Consider the following 26,658-nt stretch of genomic DNA (forward strand, 5'->3'; position numbering starts at 1 on the left):
AGAGGAGCTCGAGCAAGAACTGTTAAATTTCAAATGGGAGATAGTAGGATTAGCAGAAACAAGGAGAAAAGGAGTACAACTTGAACAGCTGCCAAGCGGACATGTGCTGTACACAAGAGGAGAAGAGGAGAGGTCCATCAGAGGTGTCGGTTTCTTGGTTAACAAGAGCATCAAGGACCGAGTTGTGCAGTATGAGGGAGAGAGTAGTAGGGTGGCATCACTTACAATGGAAGTGAACAGTAGGTACCAGTTGCAAGTGATACAAGTTTATGCACCAACGTCTAGCCACAGCGACGAAGAGGTTGAAGAGCTGTACGAAGAAATTGCAAGATCTATGGAAAAGAACAAGAGCCACTTTAAGATCATCATGGGTGACTTCAATGCAAAGGTTGGACAACAACATAAGAGCAATGGAACGACAGTCGGACAGTTTGGTTTAGGAGAAAGGAATGAAAGAGGAACAAGACTAGTACAGTTCGCAACATCAAAGAACCTAAAGATCGCAAACACACACTACAAGAAAAGGAAGAGCAGGAAGTGGACATGGAGAAGCCCAAATGGTGAAACAAAGAATGAGATTGATTACATACTAGCAAATAAGAACATTGTCCATAATGTTGATGTCGTCCAAAGAGTGAATATCGGAAGTGACCAATGAATGGTCAGAAGTACCATCAAAATGAATGTAAGATTAGAGAGACAGAAAATGATGAGGTCAAGAACAATCAAAGTTAACATTGAGGCACTAATGCAGAAAGAAAATGAATTCCAGCTGAAGTTACAAAATCACTTCGAGATGCTATCGAATGAAGTAGAGATAGATGAGATGGTACAAAGCTTCAAAGAAACCATCAAAAAGTGTGCGCTGGAAGTAGCAGGGAAACAAGGAAGAAATCACGATGAGAAACTGAAACCAGAAACCAAAGAGCTACTGAAAGAAAGAAGAAAGATGGCGAGCAGAAATTTAAACACCCGTGAAAAAGTAGAGTACACTGAATTGTGTAAGACCATCAGAAAGAAAATGAGAGCAGACCTCAGGGAACACAATACCATGAAAGTGAAGATAGCGATCGAAAGTAGAAAAGGACTCAAAAAAGCAAATAACAATCAAGGCCGCAAAGTTTTGATACCAGCACTGAAAGAAGAAGACGGGACTATTACCACTAACAGAGAGAGGATTATCGAGAGGTGTGCAGAGTTCTACGAGAACCTGTACAAAGATGCGGCCCAAAACTTCATAAGAACAACATCAGAGAAAGCACCAACAATCATAGATTGTGAAATTGAAAAAGCAATGAAGAGTATGAAGAAAAACAAGGCGCCAGGAGAAGATCAAATTGTAATAAAAATGCTGATAGCTGGAGGGGAAATCGTTCGGGACAAACTGAAAGAGTTATTTAACAAAGTGTTGACAGCAGAGCAGATACCAAAGGAGTGGAAGAACGCCATTATTACACTAATTTTCAAGAAGGGAGATAAGAAAGACCTAGCAAACTATAGACCAGGGCTATTCAATTAAAAATTCACTGGGGCCGGATTTTCAGACTAAGAACATGAGCTGGGCCGGATGTTTTTAGCAGACACTGAGCAAACTTAACCATTTAAAATAAACACAAACAGATAACAAAGACACTGGATGTTTACAAACGTATTGCCACATCCAAAAGGACATAAACATAATAGAAGAGCAGTACTTAAACTAAACCTGTGCTGAAATACTGCTTCTTTAAATTTTACATTTCAAACACACAACTTCAACACATTTTGATAGGTAAATATAAGCACATGTTAAGGTGCATATGAACATAAAAACTAAGTGTAGATTAGAAACACCATCTTTTGTTTTGGTCACATCTCAAAGTGCATTAAAAAGTAACTTGGTTAACAGTAACTTTTCAGAACTTGAGACATTTTTCTTCTTTGGAAATAACAAAAAAACAGAGTGTGTCCCTGTCCATATTTGGTCTCATCTGAGACAGTCACAGCTTCAGTGCATATAATCAAAAAAATAAACAGTGGGTACAGTGATAGTTACTATCCCTTTGAAATGAAATAAAGCTGACATCAAAGTGCATAATAAAGTGCAACTAAGTGAAATAACTGTCAAAACAAAATGTATTTCTTAATATAAAACTTATAAGTGAACATAAAATAGTCACATAAATACATAAAACTACCTTTAGTGTCTGCTACAGCACGCTGCTTTGTTGCACTTACCATGTCTCGAAGACATCTGTGGCGAGAATGTTTGACGTGTCAGACCTGTTTGATAGCAGATGTCACACTCGTCTTAACTTGATCGTCCGTTAAAACTTCATCCACGACAGCCAACATGCAGTCCTTCACAGTTTCTGAGTCTGTGAACGGCCTCTTTTTCGTGGCCCTTTCCTGAGCTGTGCAGGTCCGCTTCATTGTAGTACAGCTCCGGTTGTAAGATGCAGTCAAACTCTGAATTATAGCCGCTCTCTCATGACATCCCTCGGGAAAGTTTGTCCGAAACGCGGCATGTTTTTCAATGTGGTGTCTTCGGACATGATAATCTTTCAGCGCTGCAAAGCACTCGTTGCAGAGTAAACGCATTGGTTTGACGTTCAGGACTTGGTGGTAAATAAATAAATACCTGTCAGTCCACGCAGGATTAAACCGACGGTTTTCCTCGCCGATTTGTCATTTCAGGATAGAAAAAGACATGCTGCTATTTTCGCCTGTACAGAACTGCTAATGTTAACTTTTCAAACACGTCTCCTCAACGCAATGCATTGTGGGTTAGTTGCTAGGTTACGGCAAGTGTTGCATTCAATGTTCGCAATAATGTTGGAATTTTTGTAAGAACTTGTCGTCTCGAGGGTTGCTTTCGGGCCGCATGTGACCCGCGGGCCGCTAGTTGAATACGGCTGCTTTAGATGGTTGGAAAGGGGTCATTGGGGGGTGGGCCAGTTGTGAGGGGTCCGCGGGCCGGATGTGGCCCGCGGGCCGCCAATTGAATAGGCCCACTATAGACCCATCAGTTTGCTGTCCCAAGTGTACAAACTTTTCATGAAGATCCTGAAAAACCGACTAAACAGAACCCTGAATGAGCAGCAACCGCCAGAACAAGCCGCATACCGTAAAGGTCAGTCCACCATAGACCATCTGCATTCAGTGGTACAAATACTAGAGAAAACCAACGAATACAACATACCCACCTATATGGCATTTGTAGACTATGAGAAGGCCTTCGACTCCATTCAGCACAAGGCGGTCTTCAAGGCGCTAAAACAGCACGGGGTCGAGGATATCTACATCAACATCCTGAAAGAAACATATGATGGTGGTACGGCACAAGTAAGAACTGATACAGTGAGCAGGAAGATCTGCGTCATGAAGGGAGTGAGACAAGGTGACACACTATCGCCAGTGATGTTCACAGCGGCATTAGAAGAAATATTCAGGAGGATAGAATATGAGACTGGAATCAACATCAATAGGGACCGTCTTAACAATTTGAGATTTGCAGATGACATCATCTTGTTAACGGAATCTGAAGAACAACTAGGAAGACTGCTAAACGACTTGAATAAAGAAGGAAAGCAAGATGGCATGAAGATGAATAAAAGGAAGACAAAGATTATGTGCAATGAAGTCGCGAGAAGAACGAGAAGGAATGGAATATCTATAGATGGCGAACAGCTCGAAGAAGTTGAGGAATACAAATACTTGGGAAGGATGCTAACACCAGGAAATGAGATGGCTAGAGAAATCGACGAAAGAATAACAGCAGGCTGGAAACAATTTGGTCAGTACAGCTCCTTCTTAAAAGATCAGAAGATACCTATGTGTATGAAGAAGAAGATCATGGATACAGTTATATTACCATCGATGACGTATGGAGCAGAGACATGGTCACTAACGAAACATCTAAAGAATAAATTGGCTGTAGCCCAGCGCAGCATGGAAAGAGCAATGCTTGGAATCACAATAAAAGATAAGGTCAGAAATGAAAATATAAGAGCTCGGACAAAGGTGGAAGATGTAGTCTGGAAAGTGGAAAAGGCAAAAGGCCAGTGGGCAGGACATGTCGCCCGAATGGACATCAACAACTGGGCCAGGAAAACAACAGAATGGACGCCAAGGGACAGAAGAAGAACGAGAGGAAGACCAAAGCGTAGATGGAGAGATGATATCGAGCAAAAGGCGGGAAGTAAATGGATGCAAGTGGCACAAAATCGTCAAGAGTGGACGCGTATGTGGAGGCTATCCGACAGCAGTGGCGGGACAGGCTGAGAGAAGAAGAAGAAAGTAGATCCAACACAACTCAGTTTAGTGGAGACTGTTGACAAAACTGTATGAAGTAAATCCAACAAATGATGTTTTAGTGTACACTCAGTAATTGCACACATTATTGAAATACAATCAAAAGGTGTTTATTTGAAATCATATTTACAATCAGCGTCCCTCCGTTTCCATTTAATCACGTCTGCAACATGATCTGTCACATTTCAGTCCACATGAACCACGGACTCGCTGGCTCCACCTGATGGAGGGATGAATCTGAGAGTCCAGCAGTAGATGTGAATCTGACAGAACACTGAGTGATGGGGAACAGACACTCTGCAGGGAACACTGAAGGCGTCGAGAGAACACTTTGTACAGAATAAAGCACAAGAACACAAACCAGGACGTCATTCAGTGGTTCTGAAAGCATGTCCAGAAATAAACAGCGCTGTGATGTTTAACATGTTAGTGAAAGACGGTGACAGTTGTGTTTTTAAAGGGGGATTAAACCAGGATGAGCCTCCAGAATGTAAGGATGTGAACAGCAAAGATAATATCTACAGCTATCTGCCTACAGAGTGAATTCAACATGTGTGGACTCAGTGATTTCCAGACTAACTGCTTACTGAAGTTTACCTTCAACCTCGGTTCTCCAAACCCAAACTAAATTAAGTCTGATGATAAAGGAAGAGCATTTTGGTGTAAAATATGAACGACATATAAATAAAAAACACACCCCTGTAAAATCAAGTGGTCTATCATTCAACCACCTGCAAAGGAAAACGTTAACACAGAAATGTTTTGGTTGTCCAGACCATTCAAATATTCCAATACAATAAAGCAAACTTTAAAATTCAATTAGTAAAAGAAGAAACGTTCATTTAGATCCAACCAGTTAGATTCAACTTCAGTCCTCTTTCTCAAACCCACACAGATTCTGTCCCTTTTAAACACGCCTATAGTACTTAGTCTTCTGTTTTTTCTCGTTTTGTAGTTTTATTTGTGTGAGTGTAGAAAACCCATCCATGCTGACCAGGCAACAGAATGGTGAATCTGTATAAATAAATGATTCATTCTGCAGTTTCCTGTCGCTCACTAACCTGCGATGCTTTGGGTTTGGAAATGTCTAAGAAGCTGAGAGTGGGACTGTCCTCACATGAACGTGGTCTCTATAAAACATGAATGGTTTGCTCCAGCAGCTTATTATGAGCCGTAGGTCCACTGAGTGGCCTCCAGGGGTTGTTTCTGGTCATTCAGGTCCTCCAGCCTCTGCTCGGTTTGGTTCCATACATCACGGCTTCTCTTCTGATAATAAATGTCCATGGAGGAACCACAAAAGACAGCTTTCATGCTACTGGATGGGACAGCCTAAACTCAAGGTACAATATCCTTAGAAAGAAGTGTGCACACTGCATGGAACGGTGACTAGACTGGACTTACTTTCATAGAGTTTACTGTTATTCTCTCTACTAATGACTGTTATTGTACCTTCATATAGAGCTGACATGAACCCACACTGTGATCATTCCTTAAACACAACAACAGGATCTTTTATCATTGATTCAATCGTGAACAGGATTACTAATCAGGAAGTAATGCTTGAAAACGCGTCGGATAAATGATCTCTAGATGAGATCTTTTTGTCCTCAGAGTTCAAACTATCAAATGCCGTGTGATTGGACTCAGTCATTATTAGTAGCTGGCTTAAACATTACCACAGCTCTACATGCCAGACCATCACTGTGTTTGAATGGAGTGGACAAACTTAGTAAGTCACTGTTTGGAAAAGAACTACTACTGAATAAGATGTTAGGAAGGCCTTTAGTGACAGACTAGCAGTGATTAGTACCTGATCCAGGTCATGGAGGGACAAACATGTGACTGAATGCTAGTTAGGGTCCCTAATTAAATGAACAACTCATATTTCCTGCTTACTTTGAGAAGGTTTGGCAAAGACTGAGGTCAATAAAAGTACAGCACAAGAGGGTTCAGGTCAGAAAAAGATGAAATCCTGAAAATAATCTGGTCTATTAGAACAGGAGAGGAAGATCTTTATCATCACCACCATGACTCTCACTAAAAACATTTATTTACCTCCAACAAGAACAATGTGTTTGTCTGTGTGTGTAGCCCTGTGATAGACTGTTACCTGTCCAGGTGTGTTCTGTCTTCACCCTCAGTCAGCTGGGATAGACTCCAGCCTCCTAATAAAGGTTTTAAGGTGTATAGATGATGGATGGATGTTTACTACGTTGCCAAAGATCTGTAGCACTAACATGAACTGAGAATAGAATAGCATACAGTAATAGCTGAATGGAAAATAGACAGGGGGGTGTAATTTGTGGGTTTATTGTAATTATAGAAATCTGAATACAGCTCCTGCCTCTAAGACACCAACCTGAACCCAAAGCATCAGCTCCACTTTAAACGTAAGTGAGTTACAGAAACCAGCTTCATCAACAACAAGCACACAATAAATAAGGCAACACAAAGTAACACTGATTTGTAAGCACTTGATGTCTACTGTCTGTACTTATGAATCACAGAAATTACAGACATCCTTCCTGGAACTGGAGTGAAGCGGGGATGTTACACAAGAGCTGACAGATCCTGATATCTGTTTACTGCACTCTGAGAACTTTGCCTCTTTCACGTCTATCAGGTTTCTTTTCATATCAGCCCATCAGCAGAAAAGCTGCTATAAAAATCCAATAAACACAAGAATTTTTTATACGCTGGCAGAACCTTTCAATGGAAACAGGCACAAATAATGTAAACTAATCATGTAAAACTCCAGTTTATCAATCCAATTTCACCTCCCTCAAAATGAAACTAACAAAAAATGGACACATTCGTTGGGAGCAGTGACGCGGTTCTGACATTTGCTCTAATTACAGCTGCAAGTTTACTGAAGTCGGATGTTTAGTGATCTTCTGCGTTCAAACTGTGAGCAACAAGACCAGCAGTCAGAACCTGTTCCAGTAAGGCAGAAGACCAACAGGAGAACTGCAGCAGTCACATCTGACTGGTGACAAACTGGTTCATGTAGAAGAAACTGCTGATGCAACCTGATGCAGTCTGTGAATACAATCAAGGAAATCTCTGAGGTCACTGACATTTTATGGTTGTTTTATTAATGGACTTAAATGAAACCTCCCTCCTTTAACAGAAGCACAGAGCCTCATACAGGATAAACTGTTTTAAGATGTTAAAGCAACAATAGTTCCTTACTAAAAGTGGTATTTTTTCCTTTTCTGTCGAGACATATATTTGTAGAATCACTGCGTTCTGCAGACTGTTTTCACTGAACAGACACTTTTAGTAAAAATGCTGATGGTTAAGTGGTAAACTTCAACTATGACTTTAATTATCTGGTTTTAGGAACAGCAGCATTCCACTTTGGGAGTTCACACCACAGGGCCTCATTAAAAACAACCCATTTATCTGCTAGTTGCACAGATGAACAGTTTAAGAAAATAGTGGCAGAATTTGTTTCCTACTTGTTCTCCTTCGCCTACACAGTTTGGTTTAATTTCCATAGTTTAGTGTGATTTACTGACTCTGCTCCCTGTTATTCAAGGAAGGACATGAATTTCTTTCTGAATGATAGAAACAGTCATGATGGGAGAGAGGGTAGTTATGTGGGTTCTTACTGTCCAGTTTTATGGAAAATCCACATGGGGCACTACTGAGACACAAACACACGCACTGTACATGCTGAGGAATAAGTGAGGGGTTTAGTGGGATATTCTGGGATGTATGTTACACAGCTAGCATGTGGCAAACTGACTAAACTAGTTCCTGTTGATTAGACTTCTGCAGTGTTTGCACATCAACAGTCAAGCAGCTGAAGAGTCTGTTAATAAATTAGTTTTCCAACCTCTGAGACACCAGCTGGTCTGTCCAGAAACCACTGCAAACTTTCAATGTACCTGAGACAAATGTAACTAATTCCCAAATGAAGGATTGGACTCCCAGTTAAATCTACACAGAGATAGTTAGAATGAGGCGTTCGGCTGTGATTCTACTCCCTAGTGTTCATGGACAGCTGTGAGGTGTGACCAAGCATTTAAAACTTAATAATATGAATGTCTGTTTCTGGCTGGTGATTTCTGGCTCCTGAAGCTCTGCTGTGGACAATTCTACTTTCTACTCATTTTTGTGAAAGACATTCCTCCACAAAGGAAGTGACACATGGACCAACTGGCATTCATTATAACAAGACAGTAGAGTTCAGGTTGCTCCCAGTGTGAACACACACATCACATGTGGATCTGTACAGGCTATACACACCACTGATTCTATGAGTAATCTAGACCTGAAGCCCATGTCTCTCCAGCTACAGTTTGGAGAAGACAGGAATGATGTGATGGTCCCCATAAGGCATGGTTTATACTGACAACGGAACACTAATACTGTTCCCCTTCAACCCACTCTGACATTTATAAAAAAACACCTCTTTGTTCTTATTATAAAAAAAACAGAAACTCATTCCCAACCCCCCCACCCCCTGCACCGGACCCCGTCCTGACCCACAACACCAGCTGAGACACAGGAGAGCTTCAAACTCCAGCCACCGTTAGAGTCCACAGACCGGCTGCGATCACAGGCCTGCCAGCGATGAGAGGGTGAGGAGAGCCCAGCCAGCAAGGAGGAGGAGAGGATGACTGGACGGGATGGAGGAGGAATCCTTCTGGACCATCATACCGGTTCCTGTGAGGCACACAGACAGAGTAGAACAGAAATACTCCCAGCAGACTGAACACATCTGGAGCCTATAGAAAAGCATCAATAACAACATCAGCTTAATGAATCTGTAGTTCATTAAGATGTCAGACGGTCAGATAGTTTCTGACTGAAATGAATACTGGACCAGTTTTAATCTCATTTATTCAGGCACAGCTCTACATGTGTTCATGTTCAGAAATCGTTTGTTTCTTTCATTAAATGGAAAGAGAAAACTAAACGAACAAACATTTAGTGAATATTTTACAACATAAGGTATTAAAAATCATCATTTTGATGTAAGAACCAAAACTCCTATGATAAAGTTCTGTACGGAGGCTTAAAATGAAACCAGCCATGTAATGTTTGTAATACTCACATCATTGTGTCCAGTGACGCTGCAGTGTTTAGTTTATCAGGTCTGTTTACTGCTTCTGTCTTTGATTCATTTTACAAAGACGTTGTCAGCCTCACAGATGACCTTTAACATTTGACCTCCTCTTTATAACCAGCCAACTCAAATTACTTCACATTATGAACATGAAGCTCAGTGTCCTGCACTAGTTTAGACACTTGACACGTTTATGATCAATCTAATGAATACCACACTGTTCTTATCTCTACCATAACAGCCTCGGTGAACACTAGACTTCACAGACAGAAAAACTTTGTTCCTGTTCTTTTCAGACACCCATGAGGGTCATACTGTGGGTCAGAATCAAATGGAAATCTAACAGTGATCAGTGGTGTCCCATCTACACTAGTATTTCTCATTCTCTCTGCTAATGTTTCAGATCAGAACAGCTGCTGATGAACAGGACTGGTGAAAGTATCTGAACATTTTTAATTTATTAGAATGACTAAAACTACACACTCTTTCTGGGCTTTCAAAACATGGATCTTTGACATGTACCCCCCACCTAAACAATGCAGGTCAAGCAACCCCCCTTTCCCTCATGGTACCAGCAGTCCTTGAAGCCAGGTTCCACCCTCAGCAGGACAACAAACCCCGACACACCACAAAACCTGCTCAGGAGAACCCGGGGAACATGAGGAGCTAAGCTGCTCACCCAGGTTCCACACTCCCCAGATCCAGATCTTATTGAGCATCTGTGGGATGGTCCAGGACTGCACAGTGGCGTAGTGGTTAGCACTTTCGCCTTGCAGCGAGAAGATCCCTGGTTCGCGTCCCGGCTTTCCCGGGATCTTTCTGCATGGAGTTTGCATGTTCTCCCTGTGCATGCGTGGGTTTTCTCCGGGTACTCCGGCTTCCTCCCACAGTCCAAAAATATGCTGAGGTTAATTGATTACTCTAAATTGCCCGTAGGTGTGAATGTGTGAGTGATTGTTTGTCTATATATGTAGCCCTGCGACAGACTGGCGACCTGTCCAGGGTGTCCCCTGCCTTCGCCCGAGTCAGCTGGGATAGGCTCCAGCACCCCCCGCGACCCTAGTGAGGAATAAGCGGTGTATAGATAATGGATGGATGGATGGATGGATGGGATGGTCCAGGATCAGCCTGATCTAGGTAGGTCCCCCCTGTAACCCACAGAACCCACAGGACCCACCGAGTCCACGGGACATCTCCATCTGATCGGTGTATACAAGCTTCAGGCACCATCAGGCAGTGAAAATGCTTTTAAATTATTAAGTCATCAGATAACTTCACACACAGCGCAGTAAAGACAAGAACTCCAAATCAGATCAGTACCTGGTGTGAGCAGACATTTCCTTTAAAGTAGTACCAGTTCTCCTCAGTACCGTCAGCTGTTTTTAAGGTACTTGGCAGGAAGGTCACTGAGCTCCCTATGGAACCTTCTACAGGTCTTCTGTGGATTTAAGGTAGTTGGGTTAGTCGTACTGTTACTCTGGCCGTGTGTTTGGGCTGTTTCTCATTCTGATCTGACCAAATGTCCTGCAGTGAGTAAAAGTGCGGAAACACTTTGCAGAGTACTAGACATTGGCATCACAATCACTGATTTAACTGCAGGGAACGTTCCTGAGCAGAAGAAGCTGGGACCATGTGGCTCATGGTTGGTGCCTCCACCCTGTGGCAGAACAGAAGGACTACGAGCCCTCTTTAGAGGTTTAGGACTAGTGTTTAGACTATGCTGGTTACATATAGTTGTTTATGTTGGTATATTAAAGTTGAGTATTCATCTATATGATCCCGGCATGAGGAAGATATTGTTGGATGTGTTGGTTCCAGTGTGGATCCTGTCTGTAGGACTGGTGGATCATGGGATTGTAGATCGTACAGCGCAACGGCCAAAGGTGAATTAATAAGCAGTATTACTCTAAAATTCCTCTGTCAGACAGGAAGTCGCTGATGTTGGCTGATTGCTCACCTGAGTCTCGGGACACGATAATCTCATGAGCTGGCCCGTCCCCCCCCTCGCCCCAGGACCGGATCTCCAACACGACGTAGCCGTTGTCTTTGGGCAGCGGCAGGGTCACTGAAGACTTCGCCTTGTCCAGAAACTTCAGAGCTGCCTGGTCCTCGTGTTTGTACAGGACCTGAGGACACAGAAGACAGCAGGTCTATTGTTTTAGACACATCAAGAGACTTACATCATGGTACTATTAGTTCAGATAAACTAATCTATCTTCTGATAATTATGTTCTCCTCATAAATAAACTGACGCAAACTGTATAAACATGATCTTTGGTTTTGTTATACAGCCTTTTTAGTGCTTCTCATATCTTCCATGGAGAGGAGATTACACGTGTCATGATGAGACTTATGAAAGGAAAATATCAGGAACATGAGCACTCAAGAATGAAAAATGAACAAGGATAATTAGTCACAAGGAGATGCTGAGTCAAATCTATAGTCTCTGAATGAAAGATAATGAGAAGGTAGAGCTTATGAACAATTTATCTTCAAGTGTAAATAGAGGTTTCACACAGTCCCAATAGAGCTGATAATTACATAGTGTGCTGTAAAGCAGCTTGCCTGGTGATAACTGTAAGGAAGTCAGTTCTCTCAGAGCCACTCAGGTCTTACTTTCTGTCACTAAAATCTGTCATGAGCTCAGGTTTCTTGTCACTTTAGTGATCAGAGGAGAAGACACTTTCAGAGAATGACAAACCCAACAGTCCAAGAGGACAAACTGAAGTCCAGGCAGAGATCAGCTTCATGAAACTGGTCAGCCTGTCTGTGAGGAGATCAGCTTCTCTTCATGTTTTATGTTGGAGCTGCTCCATTCAGACTCAAGCTTGTGTTGAGGTAAAATGTTTGACAGCACTCACTTTGTAGCCCAGAACAGCTGACTCGTTGTGCATGGCGGTCACATGGTCCCACCTCACCGTGACCCAGGAGCCGTGAGCCTTCCAGGACACGTTGCCAGGAGGACGATTTGGAGCTAAAAGGGAAACACAGGCATTGAACAAATATTTTAAAACTGATAACATACAACGAAAACAGGGTGATGGACGTTGTGTGTATATTAGAGAAAACTGAATCATTAAACCTTTCACACTAAACTGTTTCATTAAAGGTGGACAGAACTGAAAATCCCAAATATCTCTCTAATAAGATAATGTGTACTGGAGTATTGATTCATGTTGATATATGGGTTAGAGTTAGACAGGTCTGGAACATGATGAAGTGGCTCCAGGCTCTGAAATAGAGGTTGTGGTGTCTAATCCTCTGTTGAATACATTCAGAACCTAAACACCTACTGTCCTTCCTACAGCTAACAGAGATAACCTCTGCCTGGAGGAGGGAAGAAGAGGTCTATAGAGTCCTCTAACCTCAGTCTGTTCCTCATACAGGACATGCCTGAAGAAGGTGTTTCACATCCTTGTTTAGGGTTACAGCAGTCTATGAATGACATAAAGTGACGGAACAGCCTTACAAATGTTAGTGTTTGAGAGAGTAATCATCATTGTATTCAGTGTTGTAAGTCTCTGAAGGAGAAGAGCTATGTTTTAGGTTTTAAATGATTATAGCTTCAAAGATGCTCACTTTGATCCCTTACATGCAGATTCAGTAAACTCCACCATCTGCCCTCTCTGTTCACAACTGTAGTTCAGTTCTTCAGGGGAACATAATGATCCACTGATGACCTGTAGTTGTAACGGTGTATTTATCATCACTGGAAGAAGCTGTAAAGTTCCATCTTCACTCAGAGGGCCTAATAAGGCACGTATCAGGTGATGTCCAACTGGAAAAGTCATTTATAGGAACTACTCTCAGTGATCACATGATTGTTCTGCTCAGAGAAGGAACGTATTCATATATTCAGTTATTGTTCAGACTTACAGGAAAATCCTTACAGTTTATTCAGTGGTATGTTGGAACCACTGAAGAAACTGTATAGAACTGGAAATACTGTGTATAAATAAGGATAAAAAAAATGGAAAATTTGCTGAAATTAAAGCAGAATGTTGCAGTGAGACATACTTCTGTTGGTAGGTGAGGTAAAAATATATAATAAAGAATACTGAGCACTGACAATAACAATTTCCATTCTGGACTGCAAGAGTTTGTTTGGTGGCTGACAGAGATCCTCCTTTATTAAATGGTCCTGATGGTTGGATTCAAAACCAGTTTACTGCTTTCACACTAGCCTGGATGGATGGATGGATGGATGGATGGATGGATGGATGTTGGATGGATGGATGGATGGATGATAGATTGATGATGGATGGATGGATAGATAGATGGATAGATGATGGATGGATGGATGGATGGAGGTTGGATGGATGGATGGATGGTGGATGGATGGATGATGGATGGATGGATGGATGGATGATGGATGGATGGATGGATGGATGGATGGACAGATAGATGATGGATGGATGGATGGATGGATGGATGGATGGATGGCAGGATGATGGATAGATGGATGGATGGAGGTTGGATGGATGGATAGATGGATGATGGATGGATGGATGGATGGATGGATGGATGATAGATGGATGATAGATGGATGATAGATGGATGATAGATGGATGGATGGATGGATAGATCGATGATGGATGGTGGATGGATGGATGAATAGATCGATGATGGATGGATGGATGGCGGATGGTTAGATGATGGATGGATGGATGGATGGAGGGATGAATAGATCGATGATGGATGGAGGTTAGTGAAGGACTCAGTAGACATATGAGTAGTGAAGGTTCTGCAGTCATACGGGGTTTCCTGGTGGTGACGGTGGTGCGTGGTGAGGGCGGCCCGGTGCCAGCGCTGTTGTATGCCAGAACAGCCACATGGTATCGAGTACTGGGTCGCAGTCCAGACACCCTGGCTGTTGGTTCCAGTCCTGCTGTCCTCACTCGATCCGCTGCTGCTTCCCGTTCATGCTGTCTCCAATACCGGATCTGACAACACACAGGAAGGCATCTACTTACAGACCTGAAACCCTGCAGAACTGTACGGGCTCAGTCTGCTACATGAAGATGTTCAGACCTCCTCACAGACGCAGCAACACATGAACTGTTTGTCTGATGGTGGTCTAATGAGCTTCATCAACAATGAAAGTGACTATCTCAGCTCTTAATCAGCTACTTCAACATGCTGACATCAGCTTTCCCACCACTAATCAAGTGATTCACTTGTTCTGAGGGATTAGAATCAATAAAGCTGATGTGAACTATTGTGGCTTTTCATAAAATGACCACAACTCCAACAGTCTCTCCAGAAAAACTGAAATTACACCACCAATGAGACCACAGTTTAACACAGGACTTCTTTGTCATCAGCTGTAGGATCTGAGATAATAAAGTCTGTTTTAAGGAAGCAAAAATAATGAGAATTAAATGTCATTATCTGTGCATTTCACCCTTTCCTTATTTTAGTAGTTGAATGCCCATTTATTGAAAAAATCTTCCAGTTATCCTGCTTTCTGGTTTGAAGATGCTACTAATGGAAAACTTAAAGTTTTCCATCAACAGCACCTTTCAATTTTACTGAAAATCTATTTTATTTCCACTAAATGCTGTTGAACAAACATCCAGATGTGTATCTGTGCAGCTGATCACCTCATATCCTCGGAGGATGCCGCTGGCACTCAGCTGCTGGACAGGTTCCCATGAAACCTGGATCTCAAAGGCGGACAGCGCTGTGGCGTTGATGTTTAGAGGTCCCACTGTTGGCTCTGAGGAGGTGGACAGAGGTCAGAGGTTAGTCATTAGTGTTCAGTGTACCATCAGTGCATTCATGAGGGGACAGAATATGGTCAGTCTCCTGTACGTTGAGGTTGTCCTCTAGTGGAGACACAAAATACTGCAGATGTGGACACAGCCTGACTGCCAGCAGCAGACGCACTGATGATGGACGTTCTTTAAAATACTAATTAATATCCATGTCAGTGTGTCTGGGTAATAAGAAGCCTTTCTACCGATATCACCTTTTGTCCAGTGGCTTCACTGAGTAGAAATCTTCAAACAGTGTGTAGAATTCCCTCTTAGATATCCAGCAGTGATTGCTTTTGCTACATTGTTTTTGTCATTACTGTAAATACCAACATGTGCTATCTACACTACCATTCAGAAGTTTGGGGTCATCCAGACAATCCCATGTTTTCCATGAAAACTCCCACTTTTCTCCATGTGCTAACATAACTGCACAAGGGTTTTCTAATCATCAATGAGCCTTTCAACACCATTAGCTACCACAATGTAGCATTAGAACACAGGAGTGATGGTTGCTGGAAATGTTCCTCTGTACCTCTATGGAGATATTCCATTAAAAATCAGCTGTTTCCAGCTACAATAGTCATCTACCACATTAACAATGTCTACACTGGATTTATCATTCATTTCATGTTATCTTCACTGAACGGTACTGTATATCATCCAGTTCATTTTATTGTATATTCTACATACAAGAGTTCAAAGTATTTTGCTAAATAATTCATTAATAACACCTACTGGCATAGCTTTTGATCTCAGACATTATTATGTGGTACTTTCTTAACATCCGGACAGAAGTGAGTGCACCTTTATGCAATATCACTTTAATGTCAAATGATGTTTGTATGAAGTTGTATCATCTCTCAATAACTGCATTATTTCAGTTGAACAGTTAGTCAGAAAAAAGGCAAAAAGGCAGGGAGTTGATCTGGTGGAATGTTTGTTGGAAAGCAAGCATTTCCATTTAAATAGAGTCCAAAGCAGAACACCTTGCCACATTTCTCTCTTCTCAGCCAAGAAAAGGAGTGTGAGGCTGACCAGCTCTAGACAGCTTTACCCAGTAACAGAATGGGCTTTCTAATGAAGGCTGTCTGACCAGCTGACACAACAAGCTAACGCTAAGGAGTTTGGATTTTTTACATTTATTTATGCATCTCTAAAAAGTCAGTGCAGAAACAGGGTAAAATGCAGACTGACTAATAGTATTTTGTATTTTGGGGTGAGAATCTTGCTTAGAATGGGGGTGGTTTATTGTGTGAAAACCTGATTAAAGGTCCCAGTGACTCACCTTCCTCTGCAGAGTGGACCACAGCTATCTGACTGAATGGACCTTCTCCTCTGCGGTTGTAAGCTTTAATCTTCACTTCAAACGGACTGTATGGCGTCAGGCTCTCGTTGTAGTAGACGTATCGAGATGACTCCACGTGGGGAATTCGCACCTCTGTCCATGACGTGTCTTTCTTCCTGAATGCCAAGATGTAGCCAAAGCCGTCCCCGTTCTGGTACTCTCTGGCCATGGGCTGGAGGACACAGGAGAGAATTAATGTGGAAGACAGCGTTTCCAATCAGGCCCCATGTTCTGACACATTACTTCTCATTGTATTAAACTTTGAGCTTCCTTAAAGCAAACATTGTTGAAAGATTCACAGAAAGCATCAGGTTCGTATGAGTCATTGCTTCTGTCTATGCTGGTGGTCCAGCAGTCCTGTGCTCAAATACTACATGAGGAAGTGACTGGGGACAAAATCCATAGGGTATGGTTTGCAAAAAAAAGTTGTCAAAGGTTTATCTAAAGCTGCTCCTAAGTGAAATGAATTGTGCAACTTGTGATATTTCAAAGAAACAGTCATGCATGTTTCAGAAAAGGCTGTAAGTGTGGAAGATAGTGACTGACTTAAAGGCTTGTTTTAGTCTTCAATCACGTACAGTGGAGTAAGGTAGAGGAGGTATTAGAACAACAAGCCATCTGTTCCAACTGGACTGCTGTCAGTGCTGCAGACATCTTTTAATGATCCAGTTCCAGGGTTTTTGTATATGATTACAACTTGAGAACTGCTAGTAAAAGCACTTCTGATATTTAGGTTCTCATATATCACGCAGTATTATCAGATTATCTGACCTGTCCCAATTCACTCTGGGATTATGTGAAGAGTCAGACAAAATTGACATGTTTCATTGTTTCATAATGGTGATAAATCAAGTGACATTGCTTCAGCAATCTCAGTCTGGGCTGAGAAAGACAGAGTTGAACAGGTTTAAATAGAGGTTTGATCAGGGTCCCGAGCCCTGGGATGATATTTTAAATACTGGAAGATTGATGATGGTGCTGTAGAAAGTAAGAGGATTGTTGTGTCGCACATTCTGTCTCATCTCCAGAAGATGTGTCTGACGGGCCCATGATGCACTGTCGCTTTCTAAATCTAAAACTCCTGGTGTGTGAGGGGCGGAGCCTCTCCATCACTACCTGCAGCACAAACAGGTGACCAATGTTCAGTAGTCTGATTAAAGTTCACTACAGCTGATGCAGAAAATGTCAGCATGTCAGAGCAGCAACACCATCAATCTGTGGAAACTTTCAGTAAAAGTTCTTCACATCCAGACGGAGGAGCGCTCTGTTTGACTCCTCAGTTCATCCCTCACTAACCCCTGGTGCTATGAAAGCTAGCAGAACATAGGCTACTGATTAAAAGTCAGTATTCTCCAACCATTTGTTAAACTGTGTTCATAAATTCAGTTTTCAGAGTATCATCTGAACTGTTGTTCAGAATTTTAGTTTCTGCACAGAGCAGCAGGAGTTAGTGACCTGAGACAAACTCTGACTTTATTTTCACTGTTTCTCTGACTGAGTGTTGGTGGTGGAGGTAGAAGTACTTCAACTGTTTTCTTCACTAAACTATTAAAATCACACAGTAAAAATACTGACCAAGTCCTGCATTCTTTTTATACTCAAAAATGAAGAGGTTCTATCAGCACAATGTACTGACATTTACCTGACGTGTTCAAGATGGAGCTTTAAATTCTGATATACTGTTGGACAGTTTAATGAAACTCACTGCAGAATATTTGATTTTGGGGGTAAAACCTGTGAAACTGTCCACAGAACTGTGACCATCTTTTAATGTAAATACAGTGCAAAAGAGAAAATGAAGCAGTCTTTATTCTGTTCTTATTTTGTGTAGTTTTTTCTCTTTAAAAAACAAAACAAAGCAACAAAACATCAGTACAAAAAGTACCACTAAGAAAACCATTAAAGTACTGGACCAATCAGAAGTATCGGTTGAAATCCCTCAGTGTGGAGATAAAATGTTTGACATGGAGCTCTAATAAAAGTCTCCCTGGAGCTGAATCACTGGTGTTTGCAGAGCTACATGTGTGTTTTTCCATGTTAAGGACTAAAATCTGGGATATTTTGGCTGCTTTGACTTTAACAGTTCATTTTAAATGTTTGTCTTAAACAACCACAACCTTTCTGAAAGAGTTATTAGAAGTCAGTGTAATGAAACCTAAAGTGAATTAGAACAAAATACACATCTGTAGTACGACAGACAGGAAGGAGTCCTGAACTACTGAAACACAATAACTGAGAAGAAAAGACCACATGAATGTGAAAAAGCAGAAAAAGTCAAGCTAATTTAAAACCAGATGAAGCATTAGTTTAACATAGCCAGCACTAACATTAAAATGATTCTAAATGTTATGTAAGACATTAAGCAGACTCTGAGCTGTCCACTCACCGTCCAGGTCATGATGAGCTCATGGTGGTCTCCTCCTCCTCCTCCCAGTCCACTGGGGGCCACCGTGGGAGCTGAACATACAAACACAGATAAACATGATCTACACCATATAATCCACAAAGACGGAGTGGAAGTGGAAAAAATTATCATCTTAGTTTGATCACACCCACAAACCACATTGATAATGATTTATTAATGCTTCAGAATAAAATCATGTTAAATTACATATTAATACATCATAGTGATTGCATCTTTAGTTAGTTTTTATTTCATTCATTGACAAAAGAAAAAGAACAAAAAAAAAAAAAAATTCAATACATAAACATAAGCAAAAGTTTCCAACTTCTGAATGAAAGGGAGCAGAAAGAAAAATAAAGTTCTAAAATTGGTCCCTTTATAACAAACAATAAGTTACAATGAGCATAAAAACAAACTAAATGACTGTAAAGTCTGAGGCCTGCAGACACTATCAGAGCTTATCTCATACGAAACTCTTCATTTCTTTGTATTTTAACAATACGCTGGTTTTAATTACATTTTAAATCTTGCTGTGATTCAGATTCTTTTGATTCTTCGTCTAGATTGTTCCCTTTTTCTGGACATTGACTGGCAGAGTTTCTTTATGAGCTTTATACGTTATTATCAGAATACTATACTATGTGGTGAAATTTCTACAGTTTTAACCTAAGGAATAATGAGTTTGTAGAATTTCTCTATTATTCTTCTGACTCTTTCTACTTTGTTTAGCTTCTTATCGAAGACAGATTATTCAGAGCAATAAATAAGTAATAATTATAAATACATTTATAATAAATAATGAGCAATAAATGTCGTCAGCTCATGTCAGTGTTGACTGAAAATGTGCTGGGTAGAGTCAGAAACAATGACCTTGCCAGACGTCTGAAAGCCCAGCCCTCAGCTGCTACCAGCATCAAACCTCATTCTCCTAGAACAGCTGCTGGTTGAGCTCAGCTGTGAATGTGACTGACAGTGTTGTAGAAAACCATGTGTGGATTAAAATATTTTCATAGTTCCTTTAGGAATTTTGCTGCATCTCTTGCGATCATTCAGTTTAAAGCTGTCTAGATGTAGTGTCTCACCTGCTTGCTGTGTGCGGATGATATGGGATGGCATGCTGGGCTCTCCGCTGCCCAGGATGTTGCTGGCAATGACCTGGAACTCATAATCCATCCAGGGCATGAGTCCCATCACACGAGAAGACTCAGCGTTCCCTTCAATGTTCACTGGATCTGATGTGATGACACAAGAGTTCATTGACAGGCAATAATCAAAAAAGGTCAGTGGATATCAGTCTACTGGTTGTATCCACTGAAAGCCAACTTTTCTAATTAGTCATTTAGTTTAAGGCCACAGCTACACACCTGTCCTCATCTTCTTCCACTCTGATGAGAGACTTGACCTGCCCATGATGATATATTTTCCAATGGGACTGTGGTTATCGTAGCCACGACTCCATCGGAGCTCCACCGACGTCTCAGCGACGTTCTTCACCAGTAGACCTCCAGGAGGTCCTGGGGGGCCTGGACACAGTAGAGACAAGTTACTGTGAAGTAATTTAACAATCCTTATGCCAGGGTGTATTTATGAACTAACATAGTAGGAGTTTAATCAGCAACATTTCGGTATTTATAACTAAATCATTCACAACTAGCAGCCCAGTCCTGTACAGAACGCTACTCAGTACACCAACAGCAGAAGACACAGTTTACAAAGGCTACAAGTCACTACATCCATGTTATTATGAGACAGAAATGTCATTTTATGTATAACCTAATCAAACTGCACTGTAAAATCACTGAATGTGATTAGATGTGTTCTGCTGCTTTTAAAATGTAATGTATTGAAAAAAAATTACCATTTAGGCTAACAATAAAAACTCCTCACCGTTTTGTTTTACTCATAGAACTAGAATTATGTCCAGTGACTAGTATTTATCGTTGTTTGGCACAGTTGACATCGAGAGGGAAGCTATAGGGTCCTACGCTGCAATAGAAACAGAAGGGCTGAAATGTCTGATTATGGGCTGTCAGTCTGATAATAACCACACTTATATGTGTTATTTACAGTTAAGAACTAAAGTCTACATAGACTTGTAAAGACCGTGTATATCATGGCAGTCCAACGACTCCTGTAACTGAATTTTCTCTTTTTTTCATAGATTTATTAAAGGTCTTTTAAATTTTGAAAAAAATCCAATACAGCATGGAAATGTTTTTAAACATCCCTTGGCCATTTTCTCCTCAGGTGTTTTTGGTAGCCGTCTACAAGCTGCTGGTTGCATCTTTGACCTTCCTCTGACAGAATTAGTCCAGTTTAACTACATTTGTTGGCTTTCTGACAGAATTTTTCTTCATCAGAGTCCATACTAAAATCTGTAGATATGAAGGGATGGCGAGGGAAAAGCTGAAATCATTGATGTCATATCTTCTCTACTTTGACCTCTGCTCATCTTTTTCTCCCTTAATTTTACACTATTCCAGGACCTCACTTGATAGTGACAGCAGTATTCATGAGAACATGACATGACCAGATGGGTGTGACTCGTCTCACCTCGAACCACTAGCTTAGCTGAAGCAGAGGCGCTGTCCACCACGGTCTGAGCTGTACAGGTGTACATCCCCGCCTGACTCAGCTGAGCATTCACCGTTAACAGGTCGCCAATGTTCTCCTTCTGGAAGGGCAGAATGAAGGAGAGCAAAAGCAAATGAGTCAAACACTGTTAGTCAATATAACAGTCAGAATACAACAAGATTGTTTTCTTCTAAATGGTTTGGTGCATAGAGGGACTGGAAATATCTTTAAACCAAACTGATTGTAAACACAGAAGAACAGCCACATGCTGCAGAAGAACTTTAGTGTGGAAATAGCTAGCACCAGATTACAGAAGCTAATTATCAGCGAGGCCCTTAACCAGCTAATAACCACGTCTTATCATGGTGGCATTAATGATTCAGACATAAAGGACCAAGAACATTAAATGGACAGTTTACTAGGGAATAGATTCCCTCCTGGCTCTATGCTAATGGAGCGAGAAATGTTAAATTTGCCACGCTGAAATCAACTAATTAAAATAAAATATCTAACCTGTAGGTAGATGTGGGTAATGTTCTCCATCTAATGAAGAAAATGTTGGGAAGCTTGGTGTTTTTGTTTTTGACATAAGCTCAAAAAAACAAACAAACAAAAAAAAAAACCAAGCCAGACTTCTTATGAGACCAAGGTCTGCTGATTGGAGTCAACATTAGCTCTCTGCATATTTAGAGCTGCCTTTGGTACTTTATTTCTTGATTAAGAAAATTATTTAAAAATTCAAACACTCATGCAAACAAATACAAGGAAACCATACTAACATTTCAGAGCAGGAATAAGACTAGTGAACACAGCAGCCTTTACCAGACTGTAGTAGGATGTAAAGCTACTCAGAAGATGAAGAAACAAAGATCAGATGAGAAGCTTTTTGTGTTGGAGCTCCTGAACACAACCAGTTCAACACTAATACACAGCAGCTTATTTCCTTACTTCATTACATTGGTACATAAACACTTCTTAGGCCAAAGCCATTAAAGCAAAGCAGAGTCTAGTGATATTCCAAATATCTTCTTAACATCTACAATTCAAAAAACAGCCCAAACTAAATTAAGCTGTGAACTGTTCTACCATTGTGTCCTCCTAACATGCACTGAGTGGCTGATATGTTTATTAGCCACTCTGTTGAACAGACTGAAGTCTCCTCATCATCATCATCAACCAAACACTGCAGCTCATTCTGACTTCATTCCACACATTCTGTCCTCCTGCCCCAAACGCAGCAGTTCAGTGCTGAAAATACACAAAAACAATCATTACAGTAAAACACCAATTCAGTTAAATTCATGGGATATCGATCTGTCCAGTATGGAAGTGAAAGCCACTGTGGCTCAGTTTAACCTGCACTGCTGCAAACAAAGAGACAGCAGGTGGCCAAGGGGGGCAACAGCAAAACAGCCCCCTAAAATGGAAGGGGTGGAGGCAACAGACCATTCTCTCTCCTTGACTGATTTCACTTCAGGTTTACATTTAGCTAATTCCCTGATAGCTGCTGCTGGCATGAAGTGTTCAGGTTGCATTAGTAGTTCAGCTTCTCTGGAATAGCACATCCATTCATGCTGTTGGAAGACGGTTTTCTGAGCTTCCCAGGTTGGAGGAGGCAACAGGCCGTCACTAAAACTACTGGAATCAAGAAAGTTCTTTGTAAAACTGCTGGATTGAACTTTGAGCAAACACAATTTGATTTCTAAATTTGGTGGAAAAAGTAAAATGAAACATAAGATCACTAAAATCCCCATGGTGTTTATTTCTGTTGAGAGTCAGATAGAAAAAGAAGATTAAAGAAGCAGTAAGGTTGTCACAGCCACAGCTTAAGGCTGTGGACTGTGGTAGTGCTTCCTGTTCTCTCTCTGTCTCCTAGGTGTGTTCTTGGTGAAGCTGGCAGCAGGTGTGCTACATTGTAATCAGCAGATGAGCTGCAGGTGGAGCTGAGTGACTGGTCTCTGAACGTCTCCATAAAAGCAGATGGCACCAGTCATTCAAAGCTGGACCGTTGTCGAATCTCCAGTTAGTGCTGGGAGTAGAACTGTCTTTGCCACCAGCCTAGAATTGCCAGTAATTCTGTTTTCTGTGTTTAGAAAGCTGATTCCTGCCTGCTGAGTTGCCTGGGTTCCTTCCTCTGCTGGTTTTCCACCCTACCACGGATTCTGCCTTCTTCTCCGGAGGATCTCCACCTGTCACCAGCTTAACCTGGGAACATCAACGTACACCTGGGAAGAGGACTTTCTCTGGAAACATCTGCCACGACCGGGTTCTACTGATACAAACTTACCAAGTACATGGTGAACACCGGGAGGGAGAGTTCTGGATGAAGCCAAACCAAAAGGACTGTTCTCAGCTCATCAGCAAAGTCTCCAAGCCCTAGTATCACCAGACTCTTTGTATTGTTAATACGCTGAATTAAATGATCAGCGTTCCGTATTTAACTTAATGTATTTTATGCTCTGCAAAGGATAGCTTTAGTCTGGGGTTTTAGCTCATAATTACTGGTAGTCTAGGTTGGGTTAGTTTTGTATTTTCAGTTGTTTCCCTACCTTGGTGTTACATACGTGGGTTAACCTTAGTTTCAGTTTCCATGTTCATGTAGTTATTCCTCCGTACCTCTAGATGGTTTTTGTTTCTTAGTTCTAGTAGTAGTTTAGTTCTTCTTTGTCTAAGATTCTAGTTCTGGTTCCTGTATTGAGTTTCTTGTGAATAAAAGCATTTTTAAAATGTTCATGCTGGTGTTGTTTCATTTCCTGCTCCTGAGCCTTTTGAACCTGCCGTAAGAAAGGTGTTTCAGTCTTTTATTGAGAACTACTTCCAATAACGACCCTTAAAGCTGACCTCAGAGATGACATCAGTACTGCTAAAGCTCAACAAGTCTTATCTGATGTTTCGAATCCTTGATGGATCTAAAAAGCAGATAATGGAACCTTCATACCACTGGTCACCAACCTGCTGAAACACACTGCAAACTTCATGCAGAACAAATAGAACCGTTGATCTTCCAGGATACACACAAGGAATTATCGGAACAACGTTCTCGTCATCATGCACGACAGAACTCACCCCCTCCACCCGGTGGTATGGCCCAGCAGAGTTCTCCAAGTCCAGCAGGACTCCATTGAGGGCCCAAGTGAAGGTCAGGTCCATGGTGGGGTCATGGGAGGCATGGCACTGCAGGGTCACGTTCTCTCCCTGATTAATGTCAGCATTGGAGGGTGCCAGCGTGATCTTAGTAGCATCTGCAGGAGAGGAAGCAGTCCACATGAAAGCAGGCTAGATTAGATGTCTTCAGATACAAAGACTAAATGAAGAGCCTAACATTTGGAAAATGCGTTCATCTGCATTCTTGTTGGATGAGATCAGTAACCTTCTCATGCCCGTGCATTAAAAATGGTGACAGAACAGGGAGGCAGTTAGCTTAGCACACCACAACACTAAAGACAGAGGAGAACTTCTGGAATAGCTCAGTTCAAACAACATGCCGCTCCTCTAAATGTCCCAAAGTAATGTGATGGATCTTGTTTATGCATTTATCAGATATGTAAAATGACTCTTTTTATATTCTATGTGCTAATTTAATAAACCTGATAAATGTTTATTAGTGAGCCTTATGGAAAGTTTTATGCTAAGCTGAAACAACCACTCCTTCAGTCTCACATGAGACTGGTTTTGATATGCTGGTGTCACTTCTTGCAAATGCCAAATTATTTGTCTGAAAAGTCCTAGAATATGAGGAGAAATTTGAACGACCCTTAGCATAAAGTAAAAGACTAATTTAGTACTAGAAATGTTCACGATTAATAGTTATTTACCTGATTAAAAACATAGGAGATGCATGTCTGAGCATGTATTGAAGCTGTAGTACTTGGTGGTGCCACCAGGTGGAGCTTATTCATATTTAATACTGGAGCAACCCAAGGAGGTGTCCCTGACTATGGGCAGCCAAGCAGAGAACTTTGGAGTAGTAGTGAACCACCTTGACAAGTTCATTCATGACAAGTTTCCTGCATTTATTTACAATTAAATAAAAAACTTTTTTGTGTGTTTTTGCTTTCCAGCTGATGCTAAAATATGTGGAGATGGTTATTTTGTCTATTATACATAGAACAGATATATAATAATAATAACAGATATATAATAATTTAGGTCTCACTCTGACCGGTTCTACCAGAAACCAGTGCTTTCAAAGGTTCTGAGATATGTATTGAATATGCACAAACTGGCATTGGGGGAATCGATACGCTATCTATGCTGCAGTCTGAATGAATGTGGTATGATGCAAATTCGCGACAAGTGTCAAGGGGTTAAATCCTCTGTAGGGTCGCGGGGGGCTGGAGTCTATCCCAGCTGACTTAGGCAGGGTTCATGCTGGACGCCAGTCTATCGGATCACACAAGAGACAAATAACCAAGAACACTGAAACCAACAGTTTAGAATCACTAATTAACCTCAGTCTCTGGACTGTGGGAGGAAGCTGGAGAACCTGGAGAAAACCCATGCAGGCAGAGGGAGAACATGGAGACTCAACAAAGACCTGGATCTTCTAACTGTGAGGTGACAGCGTTAACCACCGAGCCACCATGCACCTCATAACACAACATGTCATTCAGAAGAACACCACAGCTCTGGGGAAGAGATCGCATACTTCACAGTGACCTCCTGACCTTCTTCTCCTTCTTACACTAAGACCTTTCTATGGTAGAATGAAGTAATCACTTTCAAAACGGAACAATAAAGGCACTCTAACATTACCAGAGTGATGATCCCAAAGTCTGGACTTAATCTATGACACCAGGTCACCAGGACCGGTACTGAAGAAGAACTTCACAACTTCAGTGTTTGTGGAGGAGGAAACAAATGAAACAACTACCCCGCTTTTCTCTCTGTGAAACCCATGAAAGACACACAGAAACTTTAATCCTAAGTTTAGATAAATCTAAAGTCTCATTTTTCTTTCCACAAATTCCACAGTACATATGCATATTCACACTTTCTGTCATCAGAGGAACCGTCCGGGATAAACATACCATGTTTGATGCCATTTCAGACAACATGAAGGACGGTTCATAACGTCAATCTAGAAGGACCATGTACAAGAAAAACTGCTCTTTGGCACCAAAATGCAACATTAAATTTCCCTACAGAACACGGGAAAAAGTAGCGTAAATATTAGGAGCATATTCTTTGATCAGAATTTGTTCAG

General features: G+C 41.3%; 1 protein-coding gene across 1 annotated transcript in view; it reads right to left on the bottom strand.

Annotated features, from left to right (window-relative positions):
- Positions 1–4,387: 4,387 nt before the first annotated feature.
- cntn2 (contactin 2) overlaps positions 4,388–26,658 on the bottom strand; it is a 70,549-nt gene continuing 48,278 nt past the window's right edge. The window contains exons 13-23 of the mRNA XM_023264001.3: positions 24,519–24,694; positions 21,432–21,552; positions 20,243–20,401; positions 19,961–20,110; positions 18,861–18,931; positions 16,415–16,646; positions 14,974–15,089; positions 14,127–14,313; positions 12,232–12,344; positions 11,328–11,496; positions 4,388–8,967 (exon numbers count right to left, since the gene is read on the bottom strand). Coding sequence (XP_023119769.3) covers positions 8,858–8,967; positions 11,328–11,496; positions 12,232–12,344; positions 14,127–14,313; positions 14,974–15,089; positions 16,415–16,646; positions 18,861–18,931; positions 19,961–20,110; positions 20,243–20,401; positions 21,432–21,552; positions 24,519–24,694 — 1,604 coding nt within the window. The 3' untranslated portion in view covers positions 4,388–8,857. The remainder of the gene's footprint in view (positions 8,968–11,327; positions 11,497–12,231; positions 12,345–14,126; positions 14,314–14,973; positions 15,090–16,414; positions 16,647–18,860; positions 18,932–19,960; positions 20,111–20,242; positions 20,402–21,431; positions 21,553–24,518; positions 24,695–26,658) is intronic.

The sequence above is a fragment of the Amphiprion ocellaris genome, chromosome 5, assembly GCF_022539595.1.
Source record: "Amphiprion ocellaris isolate individual 3 ecotype Okinawa chromosome 5, ASM2253959v1, whole genome shotgun sequence".
NCBI lineage: Eukaryota > Metazoa > Chordata > Actinopteri > Pomacentridae > Amphiprion > Amphiprion ocellaris.